The sequence below is a fragment of the Arachis ipaensis genome, chromosome B2, assembly GCF_059453495.1.
Source record: "Arachis ipaensis isolate K30076 ecotype BB chromosome B2, ASM5945349v1, whole genome shotgun sequence".
NCBI classification, from domain to species: Eukaryota; Viridiplantae; Streptophyta; class Magnoliopsida; order Fabales; family Fabaceae; genus Arachis; species Arachis ipaensis.
In genome coordinates, this window is record NC_142437.1 from 3,971,632 (window position 1) to 3,987,040 (window position 15,409).

General features: G+C 37.9%; 2 protein-coding genes and 1 pseudogene across 3 annotated transcripts; 2 read left to right on the forward strand and 1 right to left on the reverse strand.

The window, feature by feature from the left end:
• The first annotated feature begins 356 nt into the window (after nt 1–356).
• On the forward strand, nt 357–5,382 carry LOC148572865 (putative disease resistance RPP13-like protein 1). The gene is made up of 4 exons (XM_088506308.1): nt 357–4,249; nt 4,497–4,615; nt 4,699–4,813; nt 4,949–5,382. Exon 1 carries the CDS (start codon nt 573–575, stop codon nt 4,233–4,235), a length of 3,663 nt encoding a protein of 1,220 aa, XP_088362434.1. The 5' UTR covers nt 357–572; the 3' UTR covers nt 4,236–4,249; nt 4,497–4,615; nt 4,699–4,813; nt 4,949–5,382.
• A 403-nt stretch (nt 5,383–5,785) lies between these two features.
• LOC148572866 (uncharacterized) lies at nt 5,786–8,086 on the reverse strand (annotated as a pseudogene).
• A 2,363-nt stretch (nt 8,087–10,449) lies between these two features.
• LOC148572867 (putative disease resistance protein RGA1) lies at nt 10,450–13,152 on the forward strand. 2 transcript variants are annotated; one of them, XM_088506316.1, is made up of 2 exons: nt 10,450–11,462; nt 11,595–13,152. In XM_088506316.1, exons 1-2 carry the CDS (start codon nt 10,450–10,452, stop codon nt 13,150–13,152), a joined length of 2,571 nt encoding a protein of 856 aa, XP_088362442.1. The 2 variants fall into 2 exon arrangements, with proteins under 2 accessions (XP_088362442.1, XP_088362441.1); XM_088506315.1 differs by having other exon boundaries at nt 10,450–13,152.
• Nucleotides 13,153–15,409: the final 2,257 nt, after the last annotated feature.

Genomic DNA, 15,409 nt, shown 5'->3' on the forward strand with positions numbered 1-15,409 from the left:
ATGCTAAGAATTAGAATTCATTGAAGAATTGAATTTTTTTTATTGTTTTGGAACAATTTAAAATGAATGATTTGAATTTTTTTGAGAATTTCAATTCTCATCTTTCGACCAAAAGGGAATTCTAATTTTCAAATTTACTCACACACTCTTTAAACTTGAATTCTATTCTATTAATATATTATAGTCATTTCAAATTATAGAATTGAGTTTCAAATATAAATAAATTTTTTTCTTAAAAGAAATAGAGTTAAATGGTTTCCAAACAACTTCACAAAGGTGCTTAAAGACAGGTACCGCGTGAAGCCAATGTCTAAACACTTAATTTCCACGAAGACTAGTTTCCATTGGTCACGCTCTAGATTTTTTGAATACTTTGTTTCATCCTTCAAAGAAGAAGAAGAAGAAGATAAAAATGAAGTCAACTGCAAAGTCAGCTATGCACTCCACTGCTTAAAATTATCCCCTATTATTGCTGAATACCTTTACCTTGCAGCATTATTGCACTCTCTTCTTTACATTCTCAAAATCCAATCACTCACTCATTCATTTCCTGTTGTTGTGATCATCATACCATGGCTGGACCACTATTTTCTGGAGGTTTAGTTTCTGGCTTGGCCAACGTTGTTCTAGACAGGCTCAGTTCACATGAGTTTGTCTTGGTGTGGGGCAACAAGCTGGTTGAGAGGCTCAGGACTGCTATCCGGGTTGCAGAAGATCTGGCTGCTAACATTGAGCAGGAGCAGTTTGGAAACGAACTTGTGAGAAAATGGCTTGATAGTTTCAGGGATGCTCTCTACACTGCTAATGATTTGCTGGACGATGTGCTCACCAAAGCCGCCACTCAAAAGGTGGTACGTTTCTGGCGCTTTAACTACGTCAATCCTGAAGGTAGGCAGACAGTAGTAGATAAGATGCAAGAGGTGGTTGAAAGAATAGAAGAACTTGCGAAAAGGGAATCTAGCCTTGGTCTCATATTTATTCCAACGGGTAGCCCCTCATTGAGATTGAGACCTCCATCCACTTCTCTTGTGAAGAGGAATGTGTTCGGCAGGGATGGTGACCAACAGGCACTAATCAAGATGCTCAATGACAACAATCATCATAACTTGTCCGTCATCTCTATTGTTGGTATGGCCGGGGTTGGTAAAACTACTTTAGCACAATGCCTGTACAACAACATGGATGTGAGGATGGAGTTTGATCTAAGAGCATGGATTTGTGTTTCTGAACATTTTGATGTTGTTGACGCTACAAAGAATATTATAAAACGGATCTCTTGGGGTGTTTGTAGTCTTGACAGCTTTGATTTACTTCAACAAGATTTGAAGGAAAAACTGTTAGGAAAGAAGTTCTTCATTGTTTTGGACGATGTTTGGAGTGAAGACGCTGACAAGTGGAATAGTTTTATCACCCCTTTTCAACATGGGAGAAAGGGAAGCACTATTCTTCTAACTACCCGCAAGGTAAATGTTGGTTCAGGGATCCAAAATTGTAACTCATACCCTCTTGAGAAACTGTCGGATGATTATTGTTGGTCTATTTTTGCGGATAATGTATTCTTTCCTAAATTAAATGGGAGTTCAGACCTCGAAAGAATCGGCAGAAAGATTGTCGAGAAATGTGATGGCTTGCCGTTAGCTGCAGAAACACTTGGAAGCTTTTTGCGCGCAAAGCATGATGCGAGGGAATGGAATAAAATACTATCGAGTAACATTTTGCAAATTCCTACGATAGAAAATAAGGTTATGTCTTCATTATTAACAAGTTACTATCATCTGCCGACATATTTAAAACAATGTTTCATTTATTGCTCGTTGTTCCCAAAAGATTATTATTTTGATAAAGATGAACTAATCTTGCTGTGGATGGCCGAAGATCTGTTACCACCACAACGGCGGAGAGAGAGTTTAGAAGAAATTGGTTGTAAGTGTTTTGATGAACTAGTTTCCAGATTATTTTTCAGAAAGATTCAATTTCATCACAATTATTTTGTGATGGATGATATCTTGCATGAGTTAGCAATACATCTTGCTGGAGAATTCCATTGCAACTTGGAAAACCTTGGTGAAAATGAGGAGATAAAGATTCAGACTCGGTATTTGTCCTTTGGAATGTTGAATAGTCGTAATTCCATTGCTAAATTGGAAAATCTAACGACATCCTTGTGTGTGGACGATTTGTTTAGCATGGAAAGCATAGCATCAAATTTAAAAAACTTGAGAGTTTTATCCTTTTGTAAACTTGATGTATTGCCTGAAATAATAGGTGAATTGATTCGTTTACGCTATTTGAATCTCTCTTGGACAAATATTAAGACACTGCCAGAGTCGTTGTGCAACTTGTACAATCTACAAACATTAATGTTGTATGAATGTACCAAGTTGACCATGTTGCCTAGTGGCATGCACAAGCTTGTGAAGTTAAGGCATCTTGATGTTAGGAAAACTCCTTTGAAAGAAATGCCGGGAGGAATAAGCAAATTGGAAAACTTGCAATTTTTAAGTAGCTTTGTTGCGGGCAAGCATGAAGATAACGGAATCCAAGAAGTAGGAGGGCTTGCTAATCTTCACGGATCATTTGAGATTAAGAAGTTGGAGAATGTTGTTGACGTCAGCCAAGGAAGGAGTGCAAGGATAATAGATAAGACGCACATCGACGAATTATGCTTGGAATGGTCTTCAGCTGCTAATGTGGTTCAAAACACAGAAACAGAAAGAGATATACTGGAGAGCTTGCAAGCGCACGATGACTTGAAAGTGTTGAAAATCAAGGGATACAAGGGTACAACATTTCCAGATTGGTTGGGGCACTCTGCCTTCACCAATATGACAAGTGTATCTCTGGTGTCTTGCAACAATTGCTTCAAGCTGCCTTCACTTGGAGAGTTGTCATCTCTAAAGTCCCTGCGCATTGAAAGGTTTGATCAACTCAGGAGTATTGGCATGGAGTTGTACAAGAACGAAGGGGATCATCATTCTTCGCATATTCCACCATTTCCCTCACTGGAGACATTGGAATTTCATGATATGCCATCTTGGGAGGAGTGGCACTTACCTGACTTTGAAACTTTTCCTCAACTCCAGAAGCTTCAGTTAACAAATTGTCCAATGTTGAAGGGCGATATGCTTAATGGCGTATTCTTGAGGATGGTTTCTTCTTTGTCAGATGGTTTGGAAGTTCGCAAACTACATATATCAGAAGTTCCAGAGGGATGGAATCAAGAGATGATACTTAATGGCTATACTTTATCAATTAAGGGATGTGTGTCGGTGGTGGATTCTGCGTTTAAGGCAATGAGCAACAACCATCTAAGTCACCTCCAAGAAATGCACATCTCAGGGTGTTGGTCTGGTTTATCCTTTCCGGGCAATTCTTTACCCAGATCTTTGCAAAAGTTGAAGATCATGGATTGCAGAAAACTGGAATTCCCCCAGCAACAGCCGGAGCAGAAGTATGATTTGGTAGAGCTACAAATTGAAGACAGCTGCCATTCACTTACCTCATTATCATTGGATTCCTTTCCCAATCTCACGAATCTCGAGATATCGTTGTGTCTGAATCTGGAATCAGTTTCAATGTCAGAGCCACCGCACGCTGCTCTTCAACGTCTCACCATCAATGGATGCCATAAATTAGTGTCATTTGCAGGAGAAGGACTGGCTGCACCCAACTTGACTCATCTCAGCATCACATATTGTGACAAGTTGGAGGCATTTCCGAGTCACATGAATACTCTTCTTCCAAGTTTACACTCTCTCTGCATAGGAGCTTGCCGGAAAATCTGTAAGGTGCCAGAGGGTGGTTTTCCGCCTAACTTGAAAGAGCTTGTTTTGGAAGGTAGCGACGAGCAAATGAAGGAGCTATCATGGATGGCCAACTTAGGCGCCCTCACTAAGCTTACTATGGATTTTTCTTGCGTGAGGTCATTCACACAGGTTGGTTTGCTGCCTTGTCTTCCCTCCCTTACCACTTTGCACCTTTGTTACTTTCAAAATCTGGAGACTTTGGAGTGCAACCAGCTTCTCGGCCTCACTTCGCTCCAACAATTACACATTTCATATTGTCCAAAGCTGGAGAAGATGGAAGGAGAAAAGCTGCCTTCCTCTCTCTCACTACTCAAAATTCAAGACTGTGATTTGCTGGGAGAACTCTGCAAGAACAAACATGAACCAATTTGGCCTAAAATTTCCCACATCCCCACCATCGAAGTCAATGGGCAACAAATTTCTGAATAGAGATTTCTGACAAGGTAATACTCTAATCTTTCATGTTTGTCATACCACAGTTAAATTCATACATGCTTAAATGATACTTCTTAACACATATTTTTCTATAAAATTGCATTTAGAGCAGAACAGAAGATATTAATTAGTAATTACCATGAATTAAGAGTTCATTCTGGGTGGTTAAGTGGACTAATATGTTAGGAATCGTAAGACTTGATTTCTATTTTAGCTTCAAGTTGGTACTTTATTCCTCGCCATATTTTACTTCAGGTTGGAGAAATATGCTGGGAGAGAAACTGCCTTCCTCTCTGTTACTACTTCAATTCAAGACTGTCTGTTGCTTGGAGAACACTGCAAGAAGAAGAGTTGCTGCTAAACTCTGTATGAAGGTAACTATAAACTTAATGGATCTATAGGTAGTGATACTTGAGATTGCTCTATTTAGTAACATTTCTTATGGATACCTACTCAGATTTTCCAGGGGCATGAAGAGATGGGTAACTACTAGGGTCAACCTAAGGATCTGCTTTCTTTATGGATTCCACCATTAAAGTGTGCATTAGGCAGCAATTCAACTTGGTGAGCATGTAAGTACGTTTGTAAAATATTCTATTGCAGTATTGTTATTTTTCTCAAGCTGAATTTTTCCCTTTCAATTCTGTTTTTGAAGCTAAAAAGGAAGGCAACAAACTTGATCTCATCCTTTTGTATTTATTATGCAGATCATTTTCCTTTATGTGAGCAAACACTTTTTGGGGTTCCTCTCTAAATTCCCATTAGTGTATTAACCTCATCAAGTGAACGATCGAATGGTCAAATCTTTTCTTGTCTAAGTGGAGATTCTTCACTCATAGTACTTCAATTTCGAGGTGTGGTTGTGATCTGAGCTCTCAAGTCGAACTGCCAGAAAGTCTGTAAACAAGCATCATTGATTTCATTTTGTTGATGTGTATGTGTCCTTGTACAAGAGTTGTATATGTATGCTTATTAGTACTTCTAAGTTTTGAGACATCTTTGTAGCTTTGATTTGGATAATAGTATACCTATATACCTTCCTGTGGGTTTTTTTGATCTCTCACATTGAGAGGTTTTTTCCCACATTAAACTTTGGTGTTCTGTTTTTCTGCATTTTCTTCAATATTTTACTGCTATTAACTATTATCATAGTGTGACTATATTATGTTTGCCTTTGTCAGGTCCATTCCCTTCCCACTATTCTTAGATTGAAGTCAAATATAATTGAGTATATTGCTTATGAACCATAAATATATAGGATTCTCACAAGATTAGAAGCCTAAGCAAATCATATTAAGGTGCTTAATGTTTCCAAATGCACACAAAAGGAGAAAATCTTGGTTTCTAGCTTGGTGGAATATGCCATATAACCTAAGGAAACCAAATTCAATTTGGTTGTATCAACTCAAGAATATTGATTAACAACGCTGCTAATATTTAAAACTGAAAATAATGCATCAACTATTAATTAGCCTAAAATGTTTTCATAGGTGTATACAAGAACTAATATCTTGGCATATACACTTTACTGGAATACAAAAATGAAAGTGAAGAATCATCCTCTTCCAAAAGGGAATATAATTCATTAAGTATTTTCATGGCATTGTCAGCGGTTAAAATGCTTTAAACAAGAGTTGGCTTGGCTGATCAAGAAGATCCAAGAATGACAACAAACATTTTCTTTTAAAAATATGAAAAACAGAAGATCATAACACCATACAAAGTTGAATTTGCTGCATCACTTATAAGTAAGAACTTAGTAATTTACTTCTTACACATCCCCATCCATCATTTTGGGTTTCTACACTGAGTCCCTTCCGCCCAATATCAAATTGTTCGCTCAAACCAAGTTCTGCCATGAGAAGACAAACATGAGTGAGAAATTCTCCTCCTCTTCGGAGTTGCTGAGCATGTGCCTCCCATTCACACTGACTTGCAGCATAAGTAAGCATCTCTATCCACACATTACAAATCACTTCCCATGAAACTCTCTGATCTTCAATCTGTGAAGCAAGGCGGCAACCTTCATGGAGCAAAGACTTGCCAGTCTTTTCCACTCGAAGTTGTTCGAGTGGCTGGTGACACTGCGTGTACATTTGAATCAGCAATGTTGAAGCGCTTGCAGCATCTTTCACCGGCAGCTGCTCACGCTGCAATATCCTTATGGCTTCCCTGAAAGTGTTCCGAACGTGAGTAATCCTGTTGATCCATTTAGGCAGCATGAGTGGACGCAGGAGTAAAAGATACAACATATAATTTGATATTCTTTTGCTCACTTCCCTGTAGTCCTTTTCGGATTCTTCTGTTCTAGAGTGGTAGCATATATCAGTTGCAATATGCCAAATGAGTAAGCTATGACCGAATTCCACCTCAACACTCCAGCCAATATTTTTTATTGAAATGGAAGCATTGTCACCTTTATAAGAGAGCAATTTCTTGAGAAAATTGTAATCAAATCCTTGTTCTTTGTACAGCTCTTGTTTTTGTGTGAGATGTTTAAAGATAAACTGTTTGAGATCAGCATCAGCATCTTCCCATGTCCTTTGCCTGTATAATTCCATCACAAAGTAGCTTCTGAAAAGAAAATCATTTCGAATGCATCTTGTTACCCTCTTCTTCATGCAAAAATTCAACAAGTTGTGTTGAGCTAACTGCCCTGACCACCTTTTCCGACAACGAGACAAAACCCAGCATATGAAATTCTGCAGTGAACTATGCTTGTTGACAACTAGCCAATTCAAAGTCCAATCCGACAAAACAAGGGACACAAATGCATAAAGCTCGAGTAAAAAAGCCCCAATAAATAAACAATATGTTATAGGAACATCAACCCTTGAGTACTCATGCTCATGAACATTAAGGAAGACAACATATGAAGCTAAAGCAGACACTATGGATAAAACACAAAACGAAAAATGAGACCTAGTAGAGAGTAAATTATAGTTGATTTCGTGTAAAGCAAGTCATACAAAAACAATTGGTAGGTTCGCTGACCCTCAGCGAACCTTAGGCTCAGATTGGCATAGAGACGCTTGAGAACAGGAAACAAGTAGTATCCTCTGTGAACATACTCCAGCTCGGCATTGGCATAAGAAAGCTTGAGATTTGGAGGTTGTATGGCCGGAGCGGAGAGCAAAGATTCTTCAAGTTGTTCGGCGCTAGCGGATCTCAGAACCCAAGTGCGCTCTGCATACTTAATGATCCCGGAAACAAACACTGCAATGGCTATAAAAGTCAAGGCAGTGGTGCTCCAAGATCTTAAGTAGATGTAGAAGGCCACGGAAACTTGGACAAGTAGACCGAGCAAATGGCGTAGCCATAAGGTGTTGTCTTCTAAGGCGTAAGCAGTGATTGTGTCGGGGCCGCCGAGATGGAGGAGAAGGAAGGGAGCCCAAATGGTCTGCAGGGCGTGGTTCCTATCTTGTGTGCTCGCGTCTCCTTGGTTGTTGGCAAGTGTGCCCAAAGAAACCGTGGCTAACCAATCTGCTGACAAATATGTTACCCAAACGACGAAGCGGATGAAGCCACCACGGGCACGCTTCCTCCATGAGCCACAAATGATGAGGACAACCTGCCATGTTAGGCTTAGCAAAACCAGCCCCCTCAGCTCCCATTCGTTCCACAGATGTCGCACGTGTTCTGGGAAGATCTCCATGTTCTCAATTAAAAATACACTTGGAAGTAAGAACGTGAACCTCTCCAAGCTCCTCTGTCACGGTTTTTATGGTGCACAAGTGCTGAAAAGACTTAGAGGCTAGACAGAGGTCTTGATTGTTTTGTTTTGTCACAGTTTAAAACGCCTCAAAACAGTGGCAAAAGGATGAATCGACTACCTTTTTAGTTTTTACCCACCACAGTCTCATTCGTCGCCACGGTTTTCACGTACATTAATAACGGTTTTAGTCTATTTCTCTTGTAGTGCAACCCAAATTCAAATGAAATACAAGAGAATTAACCAAAGTAATTTACGATTCTACTGTAAGAAAAATTATTTTTAATATTACGCAAAAGATAATAAAGAATAGGAAAAGTATAGGTAAATAATGAAAATATTAAATAATGTAAACAGTAGATATATCGGATATTCATTTTATTAGTGTACGGATGGTTATTTTAATATTAAAATTTAGATGATTAATTTAGAGGTGTAGTTGGTTTTTATTTGATTGGTGGTTATTCATGTTGTTTAAAATAGTCATTATTTCTCTAGCATTCTCCTAAAAAATATACCTTTGCCAACAAGTTATAACTCAAATGATATAATCTCTTATACTTATTTAGAGGTCTTAAATTCGAGTCTCACTTATAATTTTAAAAAAATAAAATAAAGAATATATCCTTGTGTCTTGTATAAATCTCTACACCGAATTCAAACCATGACTAAAAGATTTATATATCTCTTATTTATAAAAGTTAGAGACTTATTTATATTTAAATTTGATGAAAAACTTATTTGTTTTTGTGATAAAAAATAGAGATTATTTATTTTTTTAAATAAAAATTGATAGAATTAATTTTTATTATATAATTATTATAAAATTTATTAGGATACAAATTTTTTGTTTTAAGAGTTAGATAGATTATTTTGTAATTAATTATAGAATTTAAAAATTATTTATTATTTATAATATTTAAACAATTATTTATAATTTTTTTAATATTATCTTCAGGAGAGTTGCCAAGAAATTGCCCTCGGAGGGCCCAATTTGGGTAGGCCAATAATCAGTTGCGACTCACACGGAGTCGCGGACTGTTGGGTCAACCTCGACGACTCAACTCTGTATATATGGTTCAATTGTTTTAGTCCTCTCTTTCTTTCCTTTTTTTAAAAAATAATTAACTTATAAAATTACATTTCTAAATCTAGTTATAAACAAATAGTGCATTACACTACTCAATCAACTGTGTACTGTTTTTTCTTTTACGGAAACTGTGTATTGTTGTACACTGCATGCTGCATAGCACATGTGAAATTATTTGGGTCCGAATGTAATGTTCAAATATTCGAGTAAAAATAATTTTGATGCTTAAGTCAATAAGAATTTTAATAAGTTTTTAGTAAACTAAAATTGAATGGTATCTAAATTTGATGAGGTATTTACTAGGAATGTCAACGGGATAGGACGGGAGACGGGGAATGTCTCCCTGTTTCTTATTTTCGCCTTTAAATTTGTTCTTCATCCTCGTTCTTATTTTCTGGTCGTGGAGAAATATTGTTCTTCATCCCCATTTTTTACGGGTTTCATTTTCTGCGGGACTCCATTTCCCATCTACATAATAATTCTAATTAATTATTAATTTCCATATGAATAGAGCTCTTATACAAAAACTGCAAGATTTTATACAAAAAGTCTAAATGACGCAATGGGGGGACAACGACGAGCCAAAGGACAAAGCAGTGGACGAGGTGGGAGACACGGCAACAAAGAGGAGAATGGACACGAGGACAGAGTTACGAAACGTAACGCCACAAATAGAATTTACGACGCGGTAAGGGTGATGACATGGTGAGGTGTGACAATGCGGTGAGAAAGGTGGCGGGGTAGTTGCAGAGAGGTTGGATGGAGTATGGACAGTATTAGGAATTTCTTAATTGAAGAAGGGTTATGCAAATAAAGATTAGGAATTTTGGATTTCTATATATATGTGTATGAGAAATGACTAAAAAACATATATAAAAAATAAACTATTAAAAATAATTTAGAAAATTCATAATTTTCGGAAAATAGCGAAAATGGAACGGGAATCCTCGCGCAAGAAAAATTTTGTTTCCCATCCCCATCCCCACAAAAAAAATTCCTCACAATCGAATCTCCGTTCGGGGCAGTCCCCGCAAGAATCCCCGCCATCCCTAGTATTTACAAGAGAAGTGACTTCTGAACCCTTCCCTGATAGTAATAAATGGTTTATTCTCCAATGTATAAAAATGGATTGCACCATTTCCCCCTTGTCGATAACATCACCGTTCCATTGCATACCCTGTAACTAAATTTTGCCCGTTGGCCCAATGATGCATAAGGAGCGTGCCAATGGTTCCGACCTGGCCCCCTAAAATAGACTTGTCCTGAGCTCAAGTCTAACCAAACAAACTAACAGAAAACAGATACATACATTCGCGAGTGGCGTTCTTGTTATTAATATTGGAGTTCCGCTACGTACCTTCCTGGGTTCTCAAACACTCAAACAATCAGAAAACAAAGTGATTACCATGGGCAATAATCGCGATACAGTGATCATGGCAGGAGCAAAGGTTTTGGAGAACGCGGAATCTCATCATGAGCCGAGGGCATCAGAGATATCCCTTGCTGTCCTGGATGTCATCGAAGACGCAGAGAAGAAACAAGTGAAGCATCTACAAGTGAAGTCATGGTTTCAGGGCATCAAAGATCTATGCTATGAGTTAATTGATGTTTCTGAAGAATTCGAATTAGTGCAACAGGCGAAGAGGTTACGCTTTGTAGGCCTTCCACTCCTTCAACACCGTAAGGTGAGAAGAATCATTCGTGAGTTTGAGACCCTAATTAAAGACGTCAGCGACTTGAAACTTAGTTCGAGTTCGGAACTACCAGTACCCGAGGCTGAGCTCGAGCCAGTAAATCTTCATTCGAATATTATTGGCAAAGAACTCCTGGTTGGTCGAGATGCTGAAATTCAAGGCTTAATTAGAAGGTTGACTAAGGGATATCATAGATGCATATGCATTGTTGGTGAAGAGGTTGGAACAGGAAAGACAGCACTAGCCCGAAGTGTCTACAACAGTACTCAAGTGAAAAGTAAGTTTCATTTCATGGCATGGGTAACTGTCTCTCGACAATTCAATGTGAAGCGAATTGTTAAGACTATGCTGGAATTTGCTCCTGAAAAACCAGAGTACGTTGGTGATGAATTTGAATTATTGGAACTTGAGCTTCATAAGTTCGTAGTGGACAGGGAAGTCCTTCTTGTTCTGGACGACGTCGTCAAGCTCGATTCGAACCACTTGTCAGATCTAATGAACGTCTTCCGTAGTTCCTCGTGTAGAATTTTGATAACCACGAGGAAGAAGGAAGTCGCAGAAGTAGCAAAAGAAGTAGAAGAATCCACACACACCGTGTTTATGACAAGTCTCTCCCCGGAAGCTTGCTGGTCAATTATCAAACATAACGCATTTGGTGATGATCTGAAGAATGAGTCAACCGTGGAAAGGATATTCGGCCAAGTTGGAAGACAAATAGCAGAAAAGTGCGAGGGGAAGCCAGTTGTTGCTAAATCTTTTGGTGTTATGTTGCGTGGCAGATCTTACGAAGAATGGCATCATGTAATGATGAGTGAAAAGCTGTGGTGGTACGACTTGACATCTGCATCCATGTTGAGTGAATACTTGTATTCTAGAATGCCTCCTGCTTTGAGACAATGCTTGCTGCATTGTTCCATCTTCCCTAAGAATCACTCCATTCAAGTTGACAAGCTCGTCAAACTGTGGATGGCACAGGGCTTTATTGCCTCCCATGAAGAGGACAAGATGGAAATACAAGGCTGGAAATACGTCAAACAATTGCGAGATTGCTCTGCCTTCCAAGAATTTGAACCGGATGGCGAGGGCGCCTTCGTATGCAAATTGGAGGAAGGAATGCATGAATTTATCCAAGATCTTGCGCGAAACGAATACTGCATAAAGTTTCTTGATGAAGGGGCAACCGTGGAAGAGTCCGGTGACAGTGACACCTTAACAAAGCCTCCTCGCTATCGTCACTGTACCCTGTGTCTTGAAGATCAAACCTCTTTCCCAGATTCAATTGACAATGCAGGTAAACTACACACTCTAATGGTTTTGTCCGAGTCTTCCGACATAGATCCAACAAATCTTGCCAGCCTTCTGTATTCTATGAAGAGGGTCAGGGCGTTGGATTTGAGCTCTTGTGCAATAAAGGAGCTTCCGTTGAAGGCAGCTGAATTGCTACATCTAAGGTACCTTAACCTGTCTTTCAATCATGAGCTAAAAAAGTTGCCTTCTGCAATAAGTAATTTGCTTAATTTGCAAACTTTAAATCTCAACGGATGTGATAGTCTTCAGAAACTGCCAAAAAGTATAGGAAAATTGATCAAGTTGCGACATCTTGAGATTCTCTGGACAGCAAGCCTTAGCTACCTACCAAAAGGGATTGCAAGCTTAACCTTGTTGAGAACCTTAAATCGATTCTTTGGGAGCAGTGGTGGTGCTAGCAGAAGCAAAGCATGCAGTCTTGGAGATTTGGAAAATCTAAATAATATGGAAGGGTGTCTTACCATAGATGGATTGGGTGGTGAAACTAAAATTTCTGAATCTACAAGAGCTGGTCTAAAGAACAAGAAAAATCTGCGTGGCTTGGAACTGTGGTTTTCAAAGGTAGGATTGAAGGGCGACGATCAAGTCCTACTTGATAGTTTAGAAGCACCTCCCCAATTGCAATTCCTTGGAATATTTTTCTACCGAGGAAGTTCATTCCCCAACTGGATGATTGAACTGAATGAGCTAAAACATCTAATGCTTGTTAACTGCAGTGAATGCAATGTTTTGCCGCCTTTAGGGAAACTCCCATTCCTTGAATCACTTGAGATCAAGAATATGCCTAATGTGGAGATGGTAGATTTCCAATTTCTGGGAATAGGATTAAACCATGAGGATGCTGGCAACGAAGGCTCCTCATCTGATGAAATTGCATTTCCCAGATTGAAAAAGCTTCACTTCATAAAGTTGGATAAGTGGAAAGGGTGGACTGGAATCAATGTTGATGGTGGAGATAAGAAGATTATGCCTCTACTATCTTCTTTGTCAGTTGTAAACTGTGAAAAGTTAGAATCACTTCCTGACTACATCAAGAGGAAGGAAAATCTGAAACCAGTTATTGAAGGATGTCCTTTGCTACCAGAAAACAAAAAGGCACAAGAATAGATGAAGAGCATGGAGTTCAAGAAACAAAGCAGATTAAGGTAAGCTATTCTTCAACCTGTCCTATAGTAAACATTGTTGGAGTTAATATCTTCTATTAGGTAGCTATATTTCTTTGTCAAATATGTGGATTCTGCATAGCATACAACTGTATTCATAGTTTCAGTTTGCTTGTTTTGCAATTTATGTACATTCATTTTAAGCTAACACTTTAAATAGACTCAGCAATAATTTTTTAAAATGATTAGAAGTTACTTCTTACACTTGTTAGCAAAACTATGCTTGTCAGTACCTATTAACGTTATTATTCCTCCTTACCTGTTAATCAGGTTCAGTTTAGTGTGTTCAAAATCTGCAACCACTGTGGAGTCTACAAAGAATGTTGCACAGATGTGTGTTTTCAACTTTTCTGTGCTCTAGACTAAAAAATCTATTAAGAAGTTGAAGATTGAAGGTCTGTGGTGTCTGGTGCCGAAATTAAAGTCCAATTTCTCAATAAATTGTGTCCAGATATGATAGCACAGTTGTGTGATTTCAACTCAGTTTGGCAAACATCTAAGCTTTGCTACTATGATCATGATGTAGTAAGTTATGGCTATGTACTTGCATGACTATTGAGTTTGCTTTCTATATTCTGTGAGATTTCACTGTAATTTTCCTCTTTCCATGTGTTTCCTCAGAGAACTTGTAACACCATGATTCTGAATATAATTAGTAGCCTTCTCAGTTTGAAGTAAAATTGGTGGTTTTTATTTTTGGAAAGTAGTAAAATTTGTATAAACTATAAACTAGATTGACTATTAATCATGAATATTACTAATTTACTATGAGTTTTATATCGATTATTGTAAGAACAAAATGCTATTATTATATATATACCACTATGGACTATGGTTTCTATTTGTTGGTGATTATTGGCTTGTCATATTATGGTTCTGTAAAATGATGGTAGAGTTTGCACAATGTTAATGGTGTGCCGTAAGTGCTGTGTATTTCTTTTTCTCCAAAAAGATAGTCAAGATATTCTATTTCATCAGTGTTGGAATATGCTCGAAAGGTATAATCTTTGTAGTAAGTTGACTAAGTTCTGTGTATTTCTATTTTATCCTTTATTTTTAGGGTTAACATTATTAAGCATTTTGTTTCTTGTCAAAGCAATATTTGTTTATTGATTTATATATCTTTTAGGTTCTGAACAAGAACAATAACCGTGTCTTGAAATCATATTGATGATCAATGCAACTACATAGCTACCTTGCTCTTTGCACGAGTCAAGAAAGCGTTTTTCCTCCTAGTGGAATTTGCAGGGAAAGATTATTGAGATTTTAGATCCCTATTCAAAGCAAATTGTAGGTTTGGAACTAATGGTGTTATATCATTTTTTTATGTGCATGTTTCTAAGGAACCTGGTTAATGCAAATATGCAATGTTTGTTGTATCTACTACCATGCTTTTGAAAGTTTCATATATGTGGAAAATTGAGGCTATGCACATATTATAGGTTCAGTTCAATTGATTGGACAATGTTTCTACAGCATTAGTATCCTCACAAAATATAACCTTAATCAGTGATGGTGAACCTGAAAATGACATACGTTGATCAGTTGATGTACGGAAATTTATGCATCTATGTGTTTAATTGTGGTAACATGGGAAATATGAAGATCAGAGAATTACATGCTCAGAAATATCTACTAAGAAAAATATGTCCTCTTTGATGTGAATAGTGGGGGTGTGGGAAAATTTGGGCCAAATTTGTTCATGCTTCTGCTTGCAACGATGTTGAGGCAGCTGAGGCAGCATGCAGCAATTGTTGCAATACTTCAGAGATACACGTGTCATGTTTCAGTAAGAAGTAGGAACAATGTCCAACCCAATTTGAAAATATTGTACCCTTGTATCCCTTGATTTTCAACTCCTTCAGACAGACCATTGTGCGGTTGCAAACTGTATATCTCTTTCCGTTTGTGTTTGGAACCATATCATCAACTGAACACCATTCTTTGCGCTCTTTGCTTCTTTCAGATCAACAATATCCTCCTACTTCTTGGATTCCATTGTCTTTGCGCTTGCCCACGACAAAGGATCTTAAAATCCCAAAGTGTTTTAATTTGCTCATTTTTCCGGGCATTTCTTTCAAATTTTTCCTAATAATGTAATTACTTAAATGGATACAATCAATTAATTCTTACCTGAATTACGTAATAAATTTCCTTTTCTTTCACTTTGTAGTTGTAGATAGACTTGTAGCTAAAAGTCA

Excerpts from the sequence above, each read along its gene's own strand:
- LOC148572867 (XM_088506315.1), top strand. The coding sequence starts at position 10,450 with ATGGGCAATAATCGCGATACAGTGATCATGGCAGGAGCAAAGGTTTTG.
- LOC148572865 (XM_088506308.1), top strand. The coding sequence starts at position 573 with ATGGCTGGACCACTATTTTCTGGAGGTTTAGTTTCTGGCTTGGCCAAC.